General features: G+C 36.1%; 3 protein-coding genes across 3 annotated transcripts; all 3 read right to left on the reverse strand.

Annotated features, from left to right (window-relative positions):
- Positions 1-4,080: 4,080 nt before the first annotated feature.
- LOC130641821 (ras-like GTP-binding protein RHO) lies at positions 4,081-6,357 on the reverse strand. Its single transcript, XM_057448793.1, has 2 exons — positions 5,845-6,357; positions 4,081-5,043 (listed from the first exon to the last, which is right to left on the reverse strand). Exons 1-2 carry the CDS (start codon positions 6,007-6,009, stop codon positions 4,612-4,614), a joined length of 597 nt encoding a protein of 198 aa, XP_057304776.1. The 5' UTR covers positions 6,010-6,357; the 3' UTR covers positions 4,081-4,611.
- Positions 6,358-9,642: 3,285 nt separating this feature from the next.
- On the reverse strand, positions 9,643-18,247 carry LOC130642319 (uncharacterized). Its single transcript, XM_057449408.1, has 15 exons — positions 18,210-18,247; positions 18,049-18,116; positions 17,809-17,921; positions 17,270-17,359; positions 16,150-16,276; positions 15,269-15,424; positions 14,587-14,665; positions 14,347-14,473; positions 14,081-14,130; positions 13,577-13,688; positions 13,046-13,494; positions 12,646-12,671; positions 11,043-11,122; positions 10,838-10,894; positions 9,643-10,762 (listed from the first exon to the last, which is right to left on the reverse strand). Exons 1-15 carry the CDS (start codon positions 18,245-18,247, stop codon positions 9,908-9,910), a joined length of 2,427 nt encoding a protein of 808 aa, XP_057305391.1. The 3' UTR covers positions 9,643-9,907.
- On the reverse strand, positions 17,972-22,675 carry LOC130641822 (uncharacterized). Its single transcript, XM_057448794.1, has 5 exons — positions 22,607-22,675; positions 22,237-22,412; positions 21,975-22,076; positions 21,715-21,821; positions 17,972-21,511 (listed from the first exon to the last, which is right to left on the reverse strand). Exons 2-5 carry the CDS (start codon positions 22,337-22,339, stop codon positions 18,467-18,469), a joined length of 3,357 nt encoding a protein of 1,118 aa, XP_057304777.1. The 5' UTR covers positions 22,340-22,412; positions 22,607-22,675; the 3' UTR covers positions 17,972-18,466.
- Positions 22,676-22,753: the final 78 nt, after the last annotated feature.

The following is a 22,753-nucleotide window of genomic DNA, read 5'->3' on the forward strand; positions in this document are numbered from 1 at the left end:
GAAATCTCGTTTAAACCGAAAATGTTAACGTTTATGTTAAGTTACAAGGAATGATAGACTTTAGTTTTTCTGACCTACTTTCTGACGAAATTTCGTTAAGATTATAAACTATAAGTAAGTGTAGATTGATGCCTTCTGATTTATTTGAATTCCTAAGAATGCCTTTGTGTGACAAAATGGACTGATCCTGTCACGCAATGAAAAAACTGAAAGAGATTACTGCTATAAATGTAAACAAGAGAATTCGTCTATATAAAGCGAAAGGTAAAGGCAAAAAAAGGGTTGCTTTTGTCAACAAGGTTGAGCGATGATTGCATAGTTAAATACCCCAAAGGTGGCCGCGTAAATAAAACATGGGTAAAAAATATCTGATTGAATACAACCTCAACCCCAAGACGCATGGAGTAGTCAAAATTAAATGGTTGTACAAATGTGCGGTGAAAACTTGGAAATTTTAAACGACCAACAAGCAACCTCGACCCCGTCCCTTATATCATAAAAAGAAAGAAAGCGCCGGGATTGAGGTTGACCGGCAAGCTTTTACGGTATATGAATGGGCATATATACATCATGTATTTAGACCAACGAGGCAAACAGAATGATGCGTCGAAAATCGTGGCCAACAAAAGGGATTATGAGTTGTCTTATTTATCTCTGAATATGAATATTTCTGAATATTCTCACGATAAATTACTTCTACAAAAATTTCGACAATTTATTAACCTATTCATCGAAAAAAAATACAGCGACGACATGGTCGAAAATGGCCCGTCTGCTACCGCGAGTAAGATCACACGAAATGATCCACGGCCCGTTGATTACCGAACCCCACAGTTGGAACCGTTCTTCGATACGAGAAAGTCTCTTCGCGATAAATTACAAAAAAGAGTATTTTCTCCTAACAAAATTTCATCTGATGAGGAGATTAATAAAGTGTATATTGCAGAATTTAGTAAACACTGAAAAAGATAAATATGCAAATTACAACTGTTTTGAATTCTGTTGTTGATTGATTTCAACCCTCTTATGTCGTTCATACAGGCTCACTCTTGTATTCGCGAAAAAGTACTACAATAGTGGATTACTGTAGTGTCGTTTTGTGTTAGCTCTTTTTGCGTCAGTGTATTCGAAGTCTGCTTTTTGTTTATACATCCTAACACAAACAAGTTTTAATCAAATAACAGGAATTTAATTTTGTCCCAGTGCGCATGCGCTAAAATACGTGCTGGTGTTTTTAGGGCAATGTTTTGGAAATCCTGGTCGGTAAATAAAATGTCATTTGTTTGTCAGTGTTGCTATAGGTACAGATGTCTGAAAACTGTGATTATCGTTGCATGAAAGCAAACCAAGTGTTGTAATTCTCCGGCCTACGATGGCCCAGAAGGGTCATTATGGTAAACAAAAGTGATCGTTTTTTTAAATAGCACTGCACTGCGCACTTTTTTTCTTTAAACATTTTTTTTAAAACAATTGGTAACTTCGTATTTTTTTTAAGTCTTTTAAATCCTCGGCAAACCAAACATTGGTACGTGGTCTGCGGCCTTTTCATTTACAACTTTACTTCAGTAATATCCTCCATTTATCTATTACACAAAATGGAAAACCTGCTTTTAGATCTGCTATGATAGTTATCTATAGCTAAAATCCTCAATATTTGTCGAGCTCTAGCAACGACAGACATGTTGAATGATGTGATTCAAATAACTACAATTTACTGACCAGTTTCCAATTTTTTCCTTTTTTTATTTTGTTTCGAAGAAACAGAAATGGTGACGATGTTGATGTTTTATGTAGAGAATCGTCGGTTTAACCCTTTCTGTCCTCAAAAGTCTTGTATTATGGAGAAAAATTAATTTAAAAGTTTCGCTGGGTTGTGAGGTGTCGCATTGGCGTAGCAATCCACTTGATATTGTAGAATAACCGATCTGGAGTTTACAAAAGTCATTAGATTTAAGACCTAGCCTTTCCAAAGTGGTATCCAAGACAACCCGTCCTGCGGTGGCAGAAAATTAAACTGTTAAAACGTATGATATTTTTAAAATATTTTAAGACTTAAAATTTTACAATTTTAATCCCAAAGAAGTTTTGGGTTGTAGTAATAAGTCTTGTAAAACATGCATTTTCATCGGACATGTGGAAACGAAAAACACTATACTTAATAAGATGCGTGTACTCAAAGGTTATACTTCATACGTTTTGGAATTGCGAAATTAGTCAGTAAAGCACAGGGTGCTTAGACTTGTCTCCATTTCACTGCATTTACCGTTAGTGTAAAAAGCTTTGTCAAAGTGTGGTATCTACTCGCCGAGTGCGAATATTATTGTTCTGTAAAATAGCTCACAAGAAAGTTTTCCGGTAGCTACTCTCCGAGTGCGAATATTATTGTTCTGTAAAATAGCTCACAAGAAAGTTTTCCGGTAGCTGCTCTCCGAGTGCAAATAATATTGTTCTGTAAAATAGCTCAAAAGAAAGTTTTTCGGTAGCTAGTCGACTATGAACATTATTGTTCCGTAAAATAGCTCACTATAAGATTGATCAAAACGATATACTCTTTCTTAATAATGCATAATAAAGATGATGAAGGCGCCTTATCTAGAACCGTTATCATGGAGCACACTATTAAGGTAAAAATTCCTGGAGCCGAAGTTGATTTATTTTGATACTACATTACTTCATGTTGGGAGACCTGCAAAGGAAGCACTAAATCTGCACAAGCCTCTTGTCCAGACTCTTTATGCACTTGTTGTAACTGATAACATTTAGAGCCATGACGTTCCGATTAGAAGCGAACGCTTGATAGCATGTCTCTAATTGTTAAGTATTTTGTTTTCATATAACATTTCCCTGTTTGCCGTAGGGTGGTTTCCGATCTTTTTTATACACCTTTTTTTACGCATTTTTTTATACACATTTTTTACTATTTCGGAACCAAGCGTGTGTTATGTCGTTCGTTTTCAAGCACGTAATTCAACTAACTGGGGTCTGGTGTCTAACTTATACACACAACAGCGTGCAGTAATCTACACAATCTTCCCGTTGTTTTAATAACATCAACATGTCTGTTGTCAAACTCCCACATTATATGCGGTTGATTTTGTAACATGGTTACGTGTTACCTATAGTTCTCTGTACGCCAGGAAAAGATTTCAACTCAGAACAACTTCGTTGGACGCAAAATGCCCTGATTTATCTGCTATGTAAAAACGACTCAGGGGCCAAGAGATCCTGGGGACGAGGATGAACACAGAAGTAAATTTAGTTGAATTTAAGCCATACTTTTTTCGGCAAAACTCGAACATAAGATTTAAAATGCTCTGTTCTGCTGTGTTTAGCTATCCGAATTTGATAAGCAACAATCGGAGTCAGGCTCTATAGCAATAATATTTCGGAATGTGATTGGAGAGTTTTGATGTGGTAACAGAGTCTGTTTGTCACGTACTCACGTGGTCCTTTTGTATGACGATGGATGTATATTTGTGTTTTATCGTGATATGGCGTAGTGTGACATTTTACCATCCCTTACGCCGTATAAAAAGGAACTTCGAAAGCTAGCTTCGTCACCAACCTATTATCTCGTGACTTAAAAATTAATATTCCACAACTTTTTTTTTTAAAAAAAATGACAACACAAACATTGAACCTCTTTAAAAAAGCAATGGGAAAGAGATTGGGTAACAATATTTCATTAAATATTCGGAAAGAGGATCTCTCAAATGATAAAATATGGTCAAAAAAATAAGAGGATACAACGACACGTCTAAATGAATGCTTTGTCGGGTATCTGTATCCATGACTACATAAATAATACCAGTACGGCTATAAACATCTTATAGTAAACATGTTTCACAACTAGGGCGTTCTGCGTAGCAGTGTGCACTGTTTCTAAGCAACAAAAGTTAAAACAAAAACAAAATAAACTTGCACCAAGCTGCAACATGGCGTAGCTACTAGTTACTGCCATAATGTTTTAAGATTTTAATCGAAAAGCTCTTCATACTTGACAGGATAATGATGATTTGTACAACACAGTGGTCGTTGCATAGCAACAAAATGGTAGACTTAAGAAGGGATAACTTCATATTTTGAAATGCTATTTGAATTTTCTATTTTTAGCAATTATTAAATAAGTATACACGAAAATAAATTATCTGTATAGGTATAAAAAAATACCACGGTTATTTATATACAATATATCTAAAAATAATTTTATAAATTCCATTTGAACTTACTGTAAATAAATGTAAATATTCCTTGATTTTATGCCTCTCGTCCTAAAATTAGTCATGGAGACGAAGTTGGAAATCCAGTCGGTGTGCTCGCATTACGTTGGCAAGGCAGTTAAAACACGGTATGGGAAAATTTTTAAATAAACTGAGCAATAATATTTTTGATCGTAATCTAATTGCAAACACACTGACTTTGTGTAAATTAATCACGAATTTGTCCAATTATATCTGTGTTATTGATGATGTAGTGATTTCGACATGTTAGGTCCACAGCATGTCCGGATTTTCTCTTTATGTTTTTCGTTCTTTAAAAATCTTTTTTTTTTTTTTTGACTTCTTCAGCTCTCAGCTTCCAGTATTTTTTCCTCACTACAATTAGTACGAACTATAAAATATTACATTTACATCTGCGTCCATTTTTCTTCGATTTTTTCTTTAAAGCGCTGATGGCCGCAGTTTCAAACAGGGTCATAACACCAGCTTTCGTCAAAGCAGAACATTCTAGAAAAGCACTAGCCTCGATTTTACTGGCTACTTCTTCACCTTCTTCAATCGAGACTGGCTTCTGTTTTGTTGCTTCTAACTCACGCTTCGTGTCTTCGTTGTGTCTCAAGTCCTTTTTATTTCCACACAACACAATAGGCACTCCCGGACAAAAATGTTTAATTTCCGGTGCCCATTTTTCAACGGTATTCGACAAACTATCCGGACTGTCAATACTATAGCAGATGACAACCACGTCAGCGTCCGGATACATTAGAATTCTCAGTTGGTCGTATTCTTCTTGGCCGGCAGTATCAAACAGTGCAAGTTCAACCTGCAAAAAATAGAGGATATTTTACTACCCTTAGCGTATTTCGTATAATGGTATAACTGTTGTATGTTAAGTACATTGACGCTGGACATAACAAGTAATTGATTATTTTTTTTTATTATTTTTTTGTCTGAGAAAGGACGAGGGGTGAAAAGGGATGATCAAAATAATTATTCATATCCATAAGTGTGAGGAGTATCAATATATTATTTTCTTTAATTTATAAAAAAAGATGAAAATTTGAAATAAACTTATGGTGAATAAAATGTCTTTTTAAGGAAAGGAACATTATTTTATAAAGTCTTAGTTCGTTGTGTAGGAAGTTTGGCTAAGCTCGATGCGTCATAACAACACCATTCCTACGCATGCATTTAAAACTTTTTTGTTTTTTTTAATATTTTAATTACTTAGTAGTCTCCGATTTTTTTTGTGATAAAAAATGATTTAATTTTTTGTCGGTGATGTCATTTTAAGCGCATGCTTAACACCGTTGTTCGCCTCATTTTTTTGTGGTTCTTAGTTCACATGCGGTTCGAGTTTCAACGAGGTTTAAAATTTTCTTGTTATCACGCTTCAATATGTTCCCTTATTAAGACAAAAAAATTAACGAAACTGCGAAATGTGTTTTTATGGCAGTCATATATCCGCCATTTTGTTTGTTATTTCCTATTTTTCGCGCGTCGTTTTGTTGTAGAGATACTGACAGTTATTTCAAACTTTTTAAATAAAACTCGAATTTTAAAGATATAATTATACAACTAAAGATGATGGCTTTTAAACGAAAGATGAATATATATATTTTACCTGTTTGTTTTCTATTTCCATATCTGCCACGTAGTTATCAAATATTGTAGGAACGTAGTCAGTTGGCATTTCATCTTTCGTGAACACATACAACAAACTTGTTTTACCACAAGCGCCATCTCCAACTATAACCAACTTTCTTCGATGAATTTGTTCAGTAGACATATTCTGACAAATTTAACTGTATATAAATTGAATTTCTCTGTATAGTTTTCGTCTGCCACGCGCGACTCTCACGTTATATTCTTTCAGACTTCTCTCTTTTGTGTGTTTTTAAGTGTCTGTGTGCGCAGATGTTCTCCATATAAAATTTCAGTAATAACGATAAAAACTCTACTCAACTGATAATAATCTTTGTTATTGTGTTAGCTTTCTTTTTATTGTTTTGAAATTTATCATCAAAGTTTATAAACTTTTTTTCATAAGTTTATATCAGCTCGTGTCTGAATTTAATGTTCAACTCGCTCAATAACCGTTATATAGCTACTTGTTTAGATCTATTCTGGTCACACGACAAATGTGCTTAGATTGCGAAACATCTTACAAATTTCTGCCATTGAAGTCATATTTGAATTGCACTATTCTGTTGAATATACAAAATTAATAAGTCACGTGACTTTTAACCAATCAAAATAACAGTTATTTTAGGTGGATATAAATAAGCGGCGCAGCTGACAGAGGAGTTTTTACAAATTAAAAAAGCAAATAAGTTTTTGTTCTTTGTGGGGTTTGCCCTGTTGTCTGAAACAGTGAGTTTTCCCTATGTTGTACACGATGACTTTTATTGTGACAATTTGCGACACTGTTGCTTTTGCACATTCTTTGAATTCTTGAGATAATTTTCACGATTCCCTACGTGGAAATAAAAGTCTTCGGTGATTTCCTAACCAGCGGGAAAACAGCTTGTGAGAATGACACATTCGTAATTGTTCCTTAATTTTTCCCCGTGGCTCCAATTATCAATTTATCATAATCCACCATTTGCTACAGTTTCTCACTCCCCCTATATTTCTCACAGATATATTTGTCACCGATTCCCTACATTTTTTTTTAAACTTTATTTCTTAAATATTCCATACTTCATAATTTTCATTTTTTATCAAGAACAAAATAGGTGTTTTCATCCTTGGGTAGAGTTTAACAAGCAAACACATATTTAGAACTATTTTAATTCCGAATGCATAAAAATAAACTTTTCAATGAACATGAGCAACAAATATTTTTATGTTTTGTGGTTTTTTTAAAGCGCTAATTATCTTACCAACAGCTTATTAAAAATATATATTAGATGAAACTTGCTAAAAGACGTTTTCTTGGAGAAAGACCGTTATGAAATAAATTTCCTGTTGTTTGCTTCTTAATAGTTCCGTGCGATAAAAAAACAATGTTGTGCCCAAGCCTCTTTCCAGTATCAGCAAGCAAAAAAAAGCCGTTGAAAAAGAAGTTGGGCATATAGGCTATAAGATTTAAATTAAACTGTTATCAAAGTATTAGTTTACTTACAAATTTAACAATAATTTAGTTGTTATGTATTTCTTACAAGGATGCAATATTTGACAAGTACGGGTTACCAACATGTGCGAGACATGAAGAGTTTCGAAACGCCCTCTTAGAACCTTCAGGGCGGGGTTTATATCCAGACATGTAATAGAGATCGTTTATAATTATAATTGATTGAAATGTATTGATCTTCTAAAAGATCATTATTCATTTAGGTTGCATTCTCATTATCTGGTTTAGTTATCTAGTACTTTGTTTGACAGGATAAGTGCTTAACCAAAATACTGCTTTACAATGCACAGTGCACACACACATGGGGAATAAACAATCTCTTACTATGCACAGGTGTCATCTGTATGCGGAAAAAAGATTTGGCTATCGCTCATTCAATCACAGAATTAAAAAAAACTGTCCAGAATGTAGAGATGTTTGCCATATATGGACACGCTGTCCTCCATTTTTTAAATTTAGCTGTCTGCCATTATGTATAAATTTAACTGCATTTTTCATGCGTTGCATACATGAATCGACAATTTAATTGTCAGATATATAATTTGTGCTTGTGTGCTCACTATTTTGTTGTCACATAGATTTCAGTTGGTTGAAGTGTCAATCTTTTTAACACATGTGTTATGTTGCAAATCTTGTAGGCTGTCATGTACCAATATTTTAAATGTGTCATTCACCGACACGAAACTACTAATTAGACTTAATTAAGTTGTTGCGATACGTCATAATTGAAACAAATTAATCTTTTTAACTCTGAATGCAACTTGTCGCCCACATGGACTTTTCCATGGTCAACCCAACATTGCAAATTTTTGAATAGAATTGCAAATATTTCTTTGACGCTTTAGTTTCTCCACGGGCAATTTTTTTTGTCAATTTTCTTTGAAATTCTTCCTATTTTCTCATCATTTGTTTATCCAAAACACTAATGATTGAAAATTTAAACTATTGTCTGTTTCGTGCGAACTAAGCATAAAATTAGTATCACAAAATATATTTCACAAAAGAAAATAATGATAGAAAAAAAAATAAATAAAAAAAATCCATACGTAATCCAGCAGTATAAATTTTTTTTTTCTTTCCTTGCTGGATAATAACTATTTCTAAATTTTTTAAAAAAATTTAATTTTTATTTTATTTTTTCAAAGGATTTTATTAGCAGTTTTAAATAAAATAATTAATCGATTTTGTGGATAAAAACGTTGGTTTTCTGAAAATCACGAGATAAGAAGTACGATTCTGATAAAGAAAGCGTGTGCTGACCCTACAATCTTTGTGTTTACTCTGTATATAGCAGTGTGTCATCATTGCACAAGCTTGTCCAAGGACTTTTCTACGCCCGTTCCATCCGTTCTGGCAGACACAACCAGGCGTAGAAGAACTCTGGGGACGAGGTTAATCATTATATTTTTCCACAGAGATTGAGAGTATTAGAGATTTTTATATTTTTCCACAGAGATTGAGAAGATTGGAGGAGATTTTCAAGGTTAAGTCATGAGTTAAAAATTTTCATATAGTTAATTGTAGAACTGGAATTGGGGAGATTTGAGGAGTTTCGCGGTTAAAGTAATTATTTCACCTCCATAATATATATATGTGCGGAAAATTTGAATGTGTGCCAATTAAAAGTTCTAAAATTACACAAAAAATTAAAAAAATCGCTATTCCTTAGATACTACAAGACAATGTATGCAGCATAATTAAATTTGAAATCTCCAAATTCAAATAGTCTATGTTGTATGTGTTAGGGCTAGGTACCACCCATAATGAACAAATTTCCATCTGTGCCAAAAGGAAGACTGAACCTTTGACTTTGTGATTTTAAGAATTCAGATTTTGGAATCTCTATGATTCTCAACCATTGCAACTTCGTTCTCAGTGCCTGTTGTGTTTTTTATATTGATATCAGAAAAGATACAAGATGCCCTGGCCCTGGGACGAAGTTGAACCGTACTCAGCAACCAATCAGTTAAAGAATATTGCACATATCTTTGTTTTGTGGACATAGTGACCGTCTGTCAATAAGCACCACATTGTAATTCTTCAGTATATAAACTGTACATCTAGTTTTTTTGTTCTCTTGACCACACTAGTGTCCTTTCATTTGATGGAAGATCGAGCAATCGAATATTGTCAACTAGTCCTATTTGAAGGTTTTCTAGTAGGCTGTTCAACAGCCAGGTAAGGGTCATCATTTTTTTTTTGGACTTTTTAAGGAAAATATATCGAAGATACGTTAATTAAGTATTGGTTTAAAAATAGTGTGATCGAAAATGAAAGCTCGACAAGTCAATAAATTCTCTCATTTAGTCGTCATAGCAAAATCTACACTGTACAATTGTCAACTACAAAAATATAATACAATTAATATCAAAAGTAGAACTCAAACCAAAGAATTAGATATTAAAATATTTCTTAAACCGACGCACCCAAATTTTGTTTTTTTTAAATTAGCCTGGAGTTTTTTTTCTGATTTCCAGCAATGAGGAAAGAAGTTTATTAGAAAGTTTTGCAATTAAAATATATTTTTAGGCCTAGATTTTTCTATAAAAAATCACCTATTGTTTGTATATCTTGGATCACGTGACGAGTCTTCCGTGGACGAAGTAGGTGACCTCGTTGTACCAGTTTTACCTGATGTTTGAGTAGTCGAGTTAAAGTCTGTTGTTGTTTGCCCACGAGTAGTATTAGGGCTACGTATATCGCCAGAAGTTATCGTTCTCTCTGAGTTGGGCGCACTTTCAGTGTAAGACGAGCCCTCTGAAGATGCACTGTCTATTATGTCAGAGCCATTTTGAGCATCTATACTTGTAGTGGGTTTGTTATTGTCTTCATCTTCTTCTGATATCGGGGAAATATTTCTTCTTCTTCTAGCATTTGCTTTGTTTCGTCTATTACCAGATTTTTGTTTATTTTCTAGGTAAGGATCCCACTCCATTGAGGTAGCTTCGTTCAAATTTGCCGGCATTATCCTGTCATTTCGCCTGTCACTTATCGGACTGTCGTCATCCGAATTTGGAGGTCTTCTCCGCAGACGATAAGGTTCGCGTCGGGTAGACTCTGGAGAAGATTCCGAAGAATCCGATTTTTCTGGAGTTCTATTTTTATCATTATACATACTCTTTGGGATCGGGGATTTTTCTCGTTTCGGACGCGGTTGATACGACCGCATTCGTCTTGGTGTTGTCTGAGTACTTGGTTCGGAAGTATTCGGGTATGAAGTAACTGTGGATCCGTAAATAGATTCAGCACTTGTATCTGGTCTTTCTTTTTCTTTTGTGAGGAAATGGTAAGGTTGAACGTAGTCTTTGAAGAGCAAAGCTTTTTCTCTCAGTAACATATTCTTTGGGTGTTGAGCATTGCTCATCAATTTTCTCCATCCAGGACTATTTCCAGGTTCTGGAGAACTCTAAAAACGGAATCATTTTGTATATCAGACAAAGTGGATGATAATACCAAAGAAAAAGAAAAGTAGAGTGGTTACCGATCTTGATGAGGAGGAAGATGTTGTTCCAGGTGTTACTGGACCGCGTTGTGGATCCTAGAAATTAATATTATATTAAAACCAAGTCATCAAACTCAGCCCTGACTCCAGGACTACTCACACCTTCTTGGCGTAAAGGTATTACTTTTATTTATACCCTTCAAAGAAGTTTACAATGAAAGTTTGATCTTGTTCTTTTACTGACCTGATTAATTTTGCTTTTATCAACCAAGTTATCACTTGTAGGATCTGTTTCAGGAGCTGATGATGTTTCGTTCAGTATATCTAATTACAAGAAAATTATTTTTATATTATTTTTCTCATAAAGCGACAGCTCTTTGACTTTTCCCCCTTTTTTTTATGATGATTATTATTTTTTTTATTTTGTTTGGTTGTTGTTGTTGTTGTTGTTGTTGTGGTTGCTTTCTTTACTAACAAAAACAATGTAGTTTTAAGTTTCTAGCCTGATTTTTTAAACAACAACAAAAATTCATATAAAATAGTCCCTTTTATCTGAAGTTTATTTATATTCAGCATATACGTGCTAGTTTACGTCAAGTACCAGTGCTAGGCATTTGCGGGATTGTTTCTTTTAGTTTTTCCTTTGATATTTACATTGTTTGATTGTTCTGTATTTTTATGTTGTTGTTTTTTTAGCATATGTTTGTGCTGCGCTTTCTATTTCTTGTGGTTGGATTTTTGTAGTTAGTGCATGTGGTTTCTAACTCGTCTCCAGTGCTCTTTTTTCACTTCATGATTTTGGGATTGCGTTCTTCCCAATGTCAAAAAGTTAAAAAAAGAGCACGGGCGACGAGGTTGCGAGTCTAGTGTGTATATATCTTGTTTTCATGTGCGTGGGTTTAAGAGAAAGCATCTCCTCTAAAAAGGCACAACTAGACCAAGCCATTCTTTAACTCCTGCACCTCTTGACACATCATATGTAGAATCCACGTTATGTAGTTTTAGTGTATGACCAAGTAAGTTTTGTAAAAGGACTTCTGGCATATTCCCTTTTTCTTCACAACTAGGATTTGGAATTTTACCTTAAAAAGTACAACACAACTCAATTACAATACGAATAATATAAAAAAGTTATCGTCAGCTCTGTCGCCGTCAACTCTCCGTTTGTCGGATCCAATGTAAATTTTTAATTTTGTGTATTCTGTTCTATTGACATTGTCGTATAACCTCGTTCCCAACGCCTATTGTCTCTTTTCTATATCGGTGTGGTCTCTCCGTCCAGACATAAAAAGTAACAACGCCCCCTGGGAACGAGGTTGATTGCTGAATGAATTCCAGGTTATGTAAATCAATAATTAACATAATTACGACCTTTGACCTCGTGAAATATTTACGTCCAAATATAATTGTCACGTTTAATAGAAATTGTTCAACAAAAAATCGTCTCCGTCAACAAAGACATAAACTTGTTTGCCACAATGACCTTTATTTATGACCTATTGTCTTTTTGTTAAAATTAGTTTGTTTAGACATTTTAGTGTTATCAAGAAGCACGTCCGATGAAAACACTAATTTTGGGTCCGTCTGGATGTATGATTTAATCGGACCATGCTGCCGTTCTACAAAACCTCGACGGTAGTCGAGAGGTGTTGGCACATGTTCAATCATGACATCGTTTTTCGATTGTGTCTACTTTGTTGATACTTGTTATTTGCTGCGCAATGTTTAAATGTCAGTTGTATAAAAATGGTAGACTAGCTGTGCAATTCACTGCAGTTGTGTGTTATAAGGGGATATAAAATCACAAGTAAAAAAAAAATATAAACGTAAACAAACAAACATTCTACCTCTGTGATCATCTTCTTCTTTTTTCCTAAAACAATAGAGAAAAAAATAAGATTAACATATACCACGTAGTTGCATCATTGTCTCGTTAACCTTCACCGAAAAGGTGTGGCGCATGGCCTTGTGTTATAGAGTTCGATTCGTAATCACAAGGCTCGCGGTTCGATCTACAGCGCGGGCATGTTTACCAAGTGCCTTTACTAGAGTTACGGGTTAACCCATATCATTTAAAAGAAAATGGGTAACCAATGCCGGTGTATACCTAATGTATGCAATCTACGTTCAAAACACAGGACCCACATTGCTAACAGTTTCCAACACTGAAGTGGCTGTATAAGTATTAGGGATAATAATAATAATACTTTAAAATATCGTATCTCAGTGCGTGTGAAAATGACTCACCTTTTTCTTCTGCAACACAAACAACAAATGCAGCAGCAACATAGCAACAGTAACAACAACAACAGCAACAACAAGAGTAGAATCCATAACCATTTGCGATCTTTCTTTTTGCTTTCTTGCTTGCTTTTACCAGGTGCTTTGCTTGGTCCCGGTGGTGGTGGTGCTTCCGTGGTAGTGGTAGTTGTAGAGGTTGTCGTGGTTGTTGTTGTGGTCGTGGTTGTATCAGGTTTCTTCTCTTCTTCTTTTGGTTTCTCCTCCTTCTTCGGTTTTTCTTCCGCTTTTGGCTTTTCTTCCTTAGGTTCTTTATTAACTTCAATACCGCTACTGCCGCCCTTACTAGTCTGCTCCTCAGTTTTTTCATTCCCACCCTTGATAACAACCCCACCCTTAACGCTTTCGCCATCAGCAGTGGGTTTCTTATCAACAACCGCAGGCGGCTCCACGACAGCCTACAAACATAAGAATTGAATTCAGAACTCATTTTTTCAAAACGAAATCATAAATACAGGGTGAATGGAACACGTTTTATACCTTTCCGGAAGTATCAACCAAGACGCCGAAGGTTGTTAGATGCGTACATTCACAGGTGGTTATAGAAGCGTTTGAAAATATCTTCTTGCAGCCATGGTCTTGCCATGATTCCCTTAAAAATTTAAATCAAAGTATTATTTTGTATCTCTATATTATTAGCCGTCATCTGTCTATTTTTCTGTCTGTTGCGAAAACAAGAAATGCGATATATAAAGGACGGCAACCCCGTAACTTTTTCCACGGGTTGATGACTAGTTAAAATATAATTATGTTTGCACATTTCCAATGTTCATGATCACACAGTGTAAAGTAAATTTAAAAGAATTGTTTTACACATATTTGGTAACAAAATCCGCAGATCAAAACCACAACTTCGACCCCAGGGTATATTGTATCTTTTCGACACAGGGGCGGCAAACATGTTCGTATCGCCGTTTCGGATGTCAGGAAAATGCAAGATGACTTGGAGACGAGTTGATTAAAATCAATGTCGCCATTACTTACTCTGTTCGATTCCAGAAAGAACATTGATGTGGTAAATTCTTCTGCGACAACTAAACATTGGAAAATAAATTTATTTACATCCATTTAATGTATTTATCTTACTTATGATTCAACCTTGTTTCCAGGTCTCCGCCTGTGACATCTTCTGATGGGACAGCTCAGTAATATTACTAATACAAGCCGTTCCGTCGGATGATGACATAAGCGTAGAATATCCCTGGGGACGAGGTTTACTTATGACTCTGTTTTAACTAGTTGCTTCTCACATCGTCATTGGCGAAGGTGATAGAGACAGGGAGCTTCATTTCGTCTCCAAGATGAGGAACAACATTCATTGATAAAAGTTGCGATCCGACCACTACTGGGTTGTCATCTACTATTTCCTCTTCATTGCTAAATAGAAAATGAAAACAAAGTTGTTATCACATTCTTTGCAATAGAGTGCTATTCGTGACATCGCAATTCGTTTCCAGGTCTTTTACGAAAAAGAAGCACCAAAAACTTACTCGTCTTCTTTGTGAAACCTCTGTATCACAGCAGCTGTACGAAATCTTAAGAAAGTCACATGAATCGTTTTCATGGGTTCTAAATTATAAAATGTAACATTATATTACTGTTTTAGCATAAACTCTTGCTTCACCTAGCCTGGTATCTGCTTTAAAACGGAACTAGAAATTTCCAAAACCTGATTCGCTTATAGGTGTTTTCGTTTTTTCGAAAATTGCAGTTCCGTCCTGAAGGAGAAATCGGGCTAGGTGAAGCAAGAGATCAAATTTTTTTCTGCAGACAGGAATGGAAGACCTTAAAATAAAACTAATAAAAAAAAGGCTCACATATTTCGAATGCTTAGATAGCATGATTTTTATTCCTGATCCGATTTGAAGTGGATACGGAAATATATATCTATAATATGTTCAGCGTGTTTTTTGTTTACCGTGCCGATGTTTGTTAAAAACGGAACACAACAACTTCAAATTTCAAAACTCGACAAATTACTGCTTTGACGTTGTTGACGTATGGCAATTTTCGTCATTGTTAGTTGAAATAAAAAAATAAGAAAAATATGGAATAATATTTGACTTTGTTACCCAAAACTATAATTAGTTAAACAACCCATTCTGTTTTAACGTAAACATGAGATTTTAAAAGCGTCGGAAAACGTTAAGTGGTAGTAAGTGAGACCGTTACCAAATTTTGTACTCGGAATTGACGACGGCAGAGAAATTCTTTCAATTCCACACTTCCAACTGGATAGTCTAGGATCGTTTTTATAATCAGGAAATGAAACCTCTCCATTTTTCTTTTCAAGTAATTGTTCAACCAAAATAATCCGAACTTGCATCACTAGTAAGAAAAGAAAAAATGATGCTATCAACACTAAACAAGGGAAGAAAGTTTCGAAATTTTCTTTATATAGTTTATGAAACTGACATAAGAATTCTCGTGAGATTACAATTAAGAGAATTTGGTCACGGCATTTACACCGTAGCATTACTCAAACACTAACATACTTGGCTATAAATTTGACAGTCATCATGGATAATCAGAAACCCCTACGTCAGTTCACAGAAAATGCGGCATTTTCGTTTGGTTAACTACCCCACGACAGAGCAATAAATTACATCGTTTTCAAATCTACAATCTTAGACAAAATATTGAGTCGAAGGCAGTTTTTTCCTCATTTTTTAAATATGGATAAAAGTGTCAAACATTCAATGCGCTGCAGCAGTCTGCAAAGTCGCTTTTGCACGCGCTTAGGCAGACAGCGCTGAAAAGTTGCTAGTCACATTCTGTAGCACACCGCACACTTCCCCTTTCCCAACCCTTGAATAACAATTCTGCTTTATACGGGCTTGCTTTATTTTATGTTCTCAGTAAACACCAAACCATTAATGCTTAGAAAGTGACATAAAAAGAAAAGTGGACGTTTTCGCTTGAAAATAAAGAAGAGTTGCTTTCTAATCTCCAGCTTTTTAAATTGAAGATTTGACACCTGTCCACGCTATTAAATAAACGTGTTCGCCCACTATGTAGGTCCATTTACCACACAGAGAGACGTTAAGCCTTACTAATATTCTTGGTGATCATGGTCTGTTGGAATTTTGCGTTGTATCTTGTGAACAATTTTGCGATTGTGTTGCCGTACATCTCAATAGCGGATATGTAACTCATCAACAGGTCATGTTTCTGCATACTCTGCAAGTAAATAAATATATTTGTGTAAATAAAAGATGTTATCACATCTCAATACATTTCGTTTTCTTAATTTTTTCCAACTCATATTATCCGATAGGTATTAGCGGAGAATTTTCGGGGTGTCTTGCCTGAAAAATTTAGAATACATATTCCACCTTCCAGCTAATAAGAGCCTTTTGAATACTCAGTGAACCGGATAAATAACAACTACTGGAGATTCTGAACACGGAATATTTACAAGTAAAAAGTGACTTTAAGAACCCTTCAAAAATTCCGACCGCTTTTTTGCTGATTCCCTAAATGTGTTGGATTTTCTGAGAAAACTCTCCGGGTTTTAAAACAGAGAGGTTTTTGTCAGTCTGTGTTTTGCGCGAAAAAAATCTTCAGTGCTTCGTGTTTTACACGATAAAAATCTTCGCCGCTCTATTTTTTACACGATAGAAATCTTCGCCGCTCCGTGTTTTATACAATAGAAATCTTCGCCGCTTCATATTTTACACGACAGAAATCTTTGCCGCTCCGTGTTTTGTACGATAGAAATCTTCGTCGCTCCGTGTTTTATACGATAGAAATCTTCGCCGCTCCGTATTTTACACGATAGAAATCTTCGCCGCTCCGTGTTTTATACAATAGAAATCTTCGTCGCTTCATATTTTACACAATAGAAATCTTTGCCGCTCCGTGTTTTATACGATAGAAATCTTCGTCACTCCGTGTTTTATACGATAAAAATCTTCGTCACTCCGTGTTTTATACGATAGAAATCTTCGCCGCTCCGTGTTTTATACGATAGAAATTTTCGCCGCTCCGTGTTTTACACGATAGAAATCTTCGGCGCTCCGTGTTTTACCGGAAAAAAGCTTCACCGCTCTGTGATGTACACAAAAAAAAAGCTTCACCGCTCTGTGTTTTACAGAATAGATTGCTTTGCTGCTTATTATTGCTTATTAAATTTTCGTGAAACAAAGAAATGAAGAAGTAATATAGACATACTTTTTGTTTGTGAATCACTCTCCAATCATCGCTATCTTCGTTTACTTTGCTGTCGGGGCCGTCATTTTCGTTTCGTAACTGCTGCAAATGCTAAAATATACCAAGAGTTAATGAGATATCTATATTATAATAATAGCCGTCGTCTGTCTGTCTCTGCGCGACCCCCCGCTGAGTTAGAAAATCGTGCTACGGAAACACGAATATCAAATGCGATATATTCTTATCCCCTTTGTTGCCACGGGTAAATTTAAAGGACGGGCGACCCCGTGGATTTTTCCACGGGTAAACGACTAGTCTCTTATAATATGTGATTCAGATATTGTTTGAACTATTCATGTCATATACGCCTTTTTATAAGCAACAAAAAATTTGAGGTTCGGCGTTAATTAATAATAATTCTCTTGAATTATTCTTCGAAGGTTTCTGAGTTGTTGGTTGTCTACTTACTTAAAAGTACCAAATTCACTTGTTCCCAAGTTGACTAGTGCGCCAATCAAAATCAAGCTATGGTTTTAATCACGTGTTTTTATAGAAATTACACCTTTAGAAGAAGAAATGTCTTGGAAACTATTGCTGTCTTTAAAATCTTCGCTTTTGCCAACCTCAACCACAGAGCTCTTTGACGTGAACTGGAACTTTTTCTCAAAGAGCTCTGGGAACGAGAATACAGATTTGCCATTTTTTCTTTGTTTTATATGTCAGAGTGGGCTGTTGCTTAGAAGTTGCTCGTAAGAGTAGAAAAGCCCTGGGAAAGATGTTTTTCGAGAATAATGATTTGCCTCCACGAATAGTTATGGCGTAGGTAGGATAAAAAATAAATATAAAAATAGACGAAACGTATGAATGACTAAAATTAAAATCAATAAAAATGTCAAAACCTTGTGGACTTAATTTTTTTATGACCTATAGATTTACTCGGATAAGTTGCCCTTTTACTTACTCGAATTGAATGTTTCCATTCCATCTCATTAGCTTCATCAAGAACAGCGCTAGATGCTTGTAGGAACTCCTGAAAAACGAAAATTTCTTTAGTGCGCAGAAATTGAAATTGCAAAAAGTTTTTATAAAAGTTATTAAGCAGTTAGGCGACCACATCGGCGACCTTGAATAAGTAAATTGAATAGTGAAACAGTGATCTCGCAATCCCCAGGGTCCCTTGGCCCCTAAGCTGATATTACGGAGTGGTTATCAATTTAATCAAAAAAGGCAAAATGCCCTGAAAACGAAGTTGCTTTTGATTTCATTTACCTCTACTTCTTGTATGGTCGGGCCGTTCTTTTTGTTTTTCGCATCTTTTAACAACTCATCTGTAATATCCAAACTTATCATGATGTCTCCACCGAACATCGGAGCGCGTTGTTTGCTATTCTCCTCCTCATAGGTGAAAATAAGGTCATCGCCTTCTTTTGGTGGGTGTTCTTTTTCTTTCTCTTCTTCTAAGGTAGGTTTCTTTTCTTCTTCCGGTTTTTTCTCCTCTGCTGGCTTCTTTGGCTCCTCTGGCTTCTTTACTTCAATCGGTTTAACTTCCTCCGGTTTTTTCTCCTCAACCGGTTTAACGTCCTCCGGTTTTTTCTCCTCGACCGGTTTAACTTCCTCCGGTTTTTTCTCTTCGACCGGTTTCTTATCTTCTGGTTTTTTATCCACTGGAGCACCGCTTTCGATTTTGACGGCTTCTGTTTTGTTGATGACGGTGATTGATATTTCTGGTTTTGGTTTTTTATCTTTTGCTTCATTGTTCACTTCTTGCGGCTTCTCTGTCGGTTTTTTCTCTTCTTTAGGAGTTCCCTCAGACTCTGTTTCGTCATCAACATCTTGATAATCCGGATCGATTGTAGGAGCCATCGGTTTTGTTGTTGCCGGTACATTTGCTGTAGTCACTGCCGCAGCTTTTGTTGTTTCTGTAGTTGTTGTTGTTAATGGTGTTGTTGGTGGTGGTGACGATGTCGAAGTTGTAGTTGCCAACGTCGTTGCCATGGTTGTCGTAGTTGTTGTTGTTGTTGTCGTTGTGGTAGTTGGCGTAATAGGTGGAGCACTAGATGTTCCTACTTCATCGCTTGTGCCAGCTTGAGGTATCTGCGCCTCGCCTATCACTTTAGAACCTTGTTTTGAAAGCAGAGAGTCGTTATTTGAGTCTGGAATTTCTGGTGTGCTTTTTGGCTTACATTCGTTTTCGTCGCCGTTACACTTTATTAAGACGTTTGTTTGAACATTAGTTTTGACGTTAGAGTTTACATTATGTTGTGTTTCTGCCGTGGAATTGACTTTTATATGCACAATATGTTTAGTCTCCGCGGGATTGTCTTTAGAAGCAGCATCCAGATTTAAGTCTTTTGGAGTCTCTTCAAATTCAATATTGGTAACTTTTAAATTTCCGCTTTTTACGACATGTCCAGTGGGAACGTCAACGATCGTCGGCTTTTCTACGACTTTGTGATACATCACTGGTTTGTACGCTTTTATATTAGCTGTTGGTTTGGATGTTCTTAAAAATTTCTTGTTTTTTACAACTAAGGCGGTTTGTTTGCGAACGTTGGGATCTTTGATTTTGTCAACGAAAAAGTTAGCTGGAGTATCGTCAGAAATAAAATCCGACATTGTCGGTGTTTTACTTCTTCCGATACCGCTCATAACAAAATGGTGATGTTTTACATCAGGAATTTCAGTCAATGTGGCTTGTCCATAAAGTTGTGTGAAAGGTTCTGATCTCCTTTGTTTGCTTGAATTTTCTTTCAACTTGTCTTCTTCCCCTAAACTTCTCTTAGAAACCGTTAAACTTGTATTCTCTGCAGAAATTTCTGATTCCAACTGTAACAAACTGGTAATGGGATCGCCTTGTTTATTAACCTCCCTTTTACCCTTTCTGTCAAACATACCACTTTCAAACAAATGTTCAAAATCGTCATCAGTTTCAATGGAACGTCTTTTCCTTGCCGCTTTCACATGACTTTGCCTTTTACTCGCGCCGCCCGTTCTTTTATTTACAGAGAACCAATCATTGTCGTTGTTTGGATGTGTAACTCGATTAGCTTCGTGAAACAGACTCTCGAAATCATCAGAATCATATGTGTGGTCATGTAAAAGTTCACCCATTTTATCTCCGAAACGTTTACGTCTGATACTTTTTAATTGTTGTTTAGCACTTTTTAACATCTCAGCCTTGTTTGGACGACTTGTCCGGTCCCGTCTACTTTCGTATATAGGCACACCATTTGGCTCTAACTGATCATCTGCGTAGAAAGGTGCTATATCTTTGTGGTCTAGCGGCTGTGACGCTTGTTTTTCCGACAAAACATAGGACTCTGTCTTGGCGCCATTTTTATCCTGTGAAAGGCCAACATATGTATGCACGTTTTTGTCAATGTTATTACTGTGAAAGTGTGATTCTTGTTGCTGAACCGTTTCGTCGCCATTCGGCTCATATTTTACACTCGCTATATTTGCCGGCTGTTCTGACACACTCGGAATTTCTTTCATTTCTATTTTTTTGGAATCTGGAGGTAAATTCGAAAATTGTTGCGAAACCTGTGCCACTTTATATGGCTGTACGCCCTGGACGGGAGATATTTCTCCCCACGCTGATGTTGCATGATGGGAAGGATCACTTTCTACTCTGTTTGGAGATTGAGCCCCTAGGTCTCCTATAGGCTTTGGTTGACTCCAAAAGACATGAGTGCTTTGTTTGACAGAGTCCATTGGGTTTTTGTTGTTACTGTCGGTAATTCTATCATACTCAACGGAGATTGGTTTGGGAAGAGCTTGTGACGTCACTCGAAAATGTGAACCCTCCTTCTGCGAAGGTATATCTTCATTGACCTTGTCAGAGTCGAATTTTGGATTTGGATATCGTACGCTACTGAAACCTTTTGAAGTTTTTGGTCTTGATGATTCAACTAAATTTGCTTTCGATGCAATAGATTTGTACAAGGATAGCAAGTCTGGCTGGTTTGTTTTTCCAAGCAAAGCAGATAAACCCATCTGACGTAAATACGCTTTCAATTTATCAGGAGATAGACTCTCCTTCGTTGAGCCTGATTTGAAATAATGAAGTTGCTCCTCCTCCTCGGATGGCTTAGCTGCTTTATGTGGTTCAGGTTCAGCATCCTGCAGGTCATTGATCAATTGAAATTCTTTGGGAGGTTTTGAACCATAGGTATCCACCACGGTCAGCTGCAATAGACGGTCGATAATAGACGCAGAAGTCACATCTGGCGTGTTGACTCCTGATGACGTAAGCAATTGGACCTTTAAAAGAAAAAAACATATGCTAAACTGTTATATAATTTCCCCTTTTCCCATAGTTTGTGCTTTCTCAAAAAAATCGGACTGTTCTCACAGAATTATCAACCCCAGAACTCGGCATTCATGTTAAAAATTCAAGTTTAAGCCCCGGTCTTTGAAGCAGAGTTAGAGTCGTAGTTGTGAAGATATTTGTAGTAATGGCCTACCTCACGAAGAAGAGATTCGTACTTGTATGTTACACAGTCACTAAAATCAGGTATCGTCCACGACGCTTGCTTTGTCTCGGTTCCACTGCACTGCCGAGTTGTCAATCCTACAAGAACACATGTGCTTAATTTCTTTCTTTACTTTAGTGCAATAGCTAAACTTTGGAGCACAAAGAAACCCTAACGTTTATATATTCAAGTTAAACTTAACTTCTATTTGATCGTAATATTTCGAGAAAGGATAACAAACAAGAGCTTACCACTCGCTTCCCTTGGACAAGGTATGCTTACAAAGGTACCATAGACACCGAGTGGCCAGTGAACATCAAAATTGTATTCAGGTGGACAAACCAAATTGTATCCTAAAATAAATTTTTGTATCAAAATTAACGTTTCACCAGGGGTTGGAACATGAATTTTATGGAATGAACCCAGATAATGTAAATTCGAAGTTCTGAGCTCTGAGACGTGAATCTAGTTACGATACTAAAATTTAATTGTGGGAAGTTTGTCCATGAATACCTTTACTGTTCGTAAACTTAAATCCTCGCACATCGATGGTGAGTCTTCCCGCTATTGGTTCCTCGTGATTACGTAATTCACCCTTTCGCAGCACGTCTACCATCTTTTGCAACAACACTTTCGGATTAGTGGATTTATCAGCCGTAATGTTAAATACAGCAACTAGAATTTTAGGCCTAAAAGGAAAACATTAAGAACTCGTGAACAATCTCTAGTTTTAAAACAATCTCGATCCCAGGACCCAGTGATAGACAAAAGTCCTGGAGACAAGGTTGGGTTTGAAGCAGTCGCTAACTCTAAGAAACCGACAGTGGAGTTCAAGACTGAAACAATATTCCTATTATGAATCAGTAGAAAATAATAAACTCACTTAAATGCAATCACTTCAACATATTTAAACCCTTCCAGATTTCCATACAACCCAGCAATCTAAAATACGTTTATCGGGTTATATCGGAAAAAAGAAGAAAATATTTTGTTACGACAGAAATTTCAAGTAATCGAGACATCTATGTCT

This window comes from Hydractinia symbiolongicarpus, chromosome 4, assembly GCF_029227915.1.
Source record: "Hydractinia symbiolongicarpus strain clone_291-10 chromosome 4, HSymV2.1, whole genome shotgun sequence".
In the NCBI taxonomy this organism is placed as follows: Eukaryota; Metazoa; Cnidaria; class Hydrozoa; order Anthoathecata; family Hydractiniidae; genus Hydractinia; species Hydractinia symbiolongicarpus.

Coding starts and splice junctions, on each gene's coding strand:
- LOC130641821 (XM_057448793.1), bottom strand. CDS start 6,009: ATGTCTACTGAACAAATTCATCGAAGAAAGTTGGTTATAGTTGGAGAT. Junction 5,044..5,844: donor TGGAAATAGAAAACAAACAG/GTAAAATATATA, acceptor TATTTTTTGCAG/GTTGAACTTGCACTGTTTGA.
- LOC130642319 (XM_057449408.1), bottom strand. CDS start 18,247: ATGAAGCTAATGAGATGGAATGGAAACATTCAATTCGA. Junction 17,360..17,808: donor ACATTTCTTCTTCTAAAGGT/GTAATTTCTATA, acceptor GGTATATTTTAG/CATTTGCAGCAGTTACGAAA. Junction 15,425..16,149: donor CATGATCACCAAGAATATTA/GTAAGGCTTAAC, acceptor TTTTCTTACTAG/TGATGCAAGTTCGGATTATT.
- LOC130641822 (XM_057448794.1), bottom strand. CDS start 22,339: ATGGTAGACGTGCTGCGAAAGGGTGAATTACGTAATCACGAGGAACCA. Junction 22,077..22,236: donor TAAGTTTACGAACAGTAAAG/GTATTCATGGAC, acceptor AATTTATTTTAG/GATACAATTTGGTTTGTCCA. Junction 21,512..21,714: donor ACGAATCTCTTCTTCGTGAG/GTAGGCCATTAC, acceptor TTTCTTTTAAAG/GTCCAATTGCTTACGTCATC.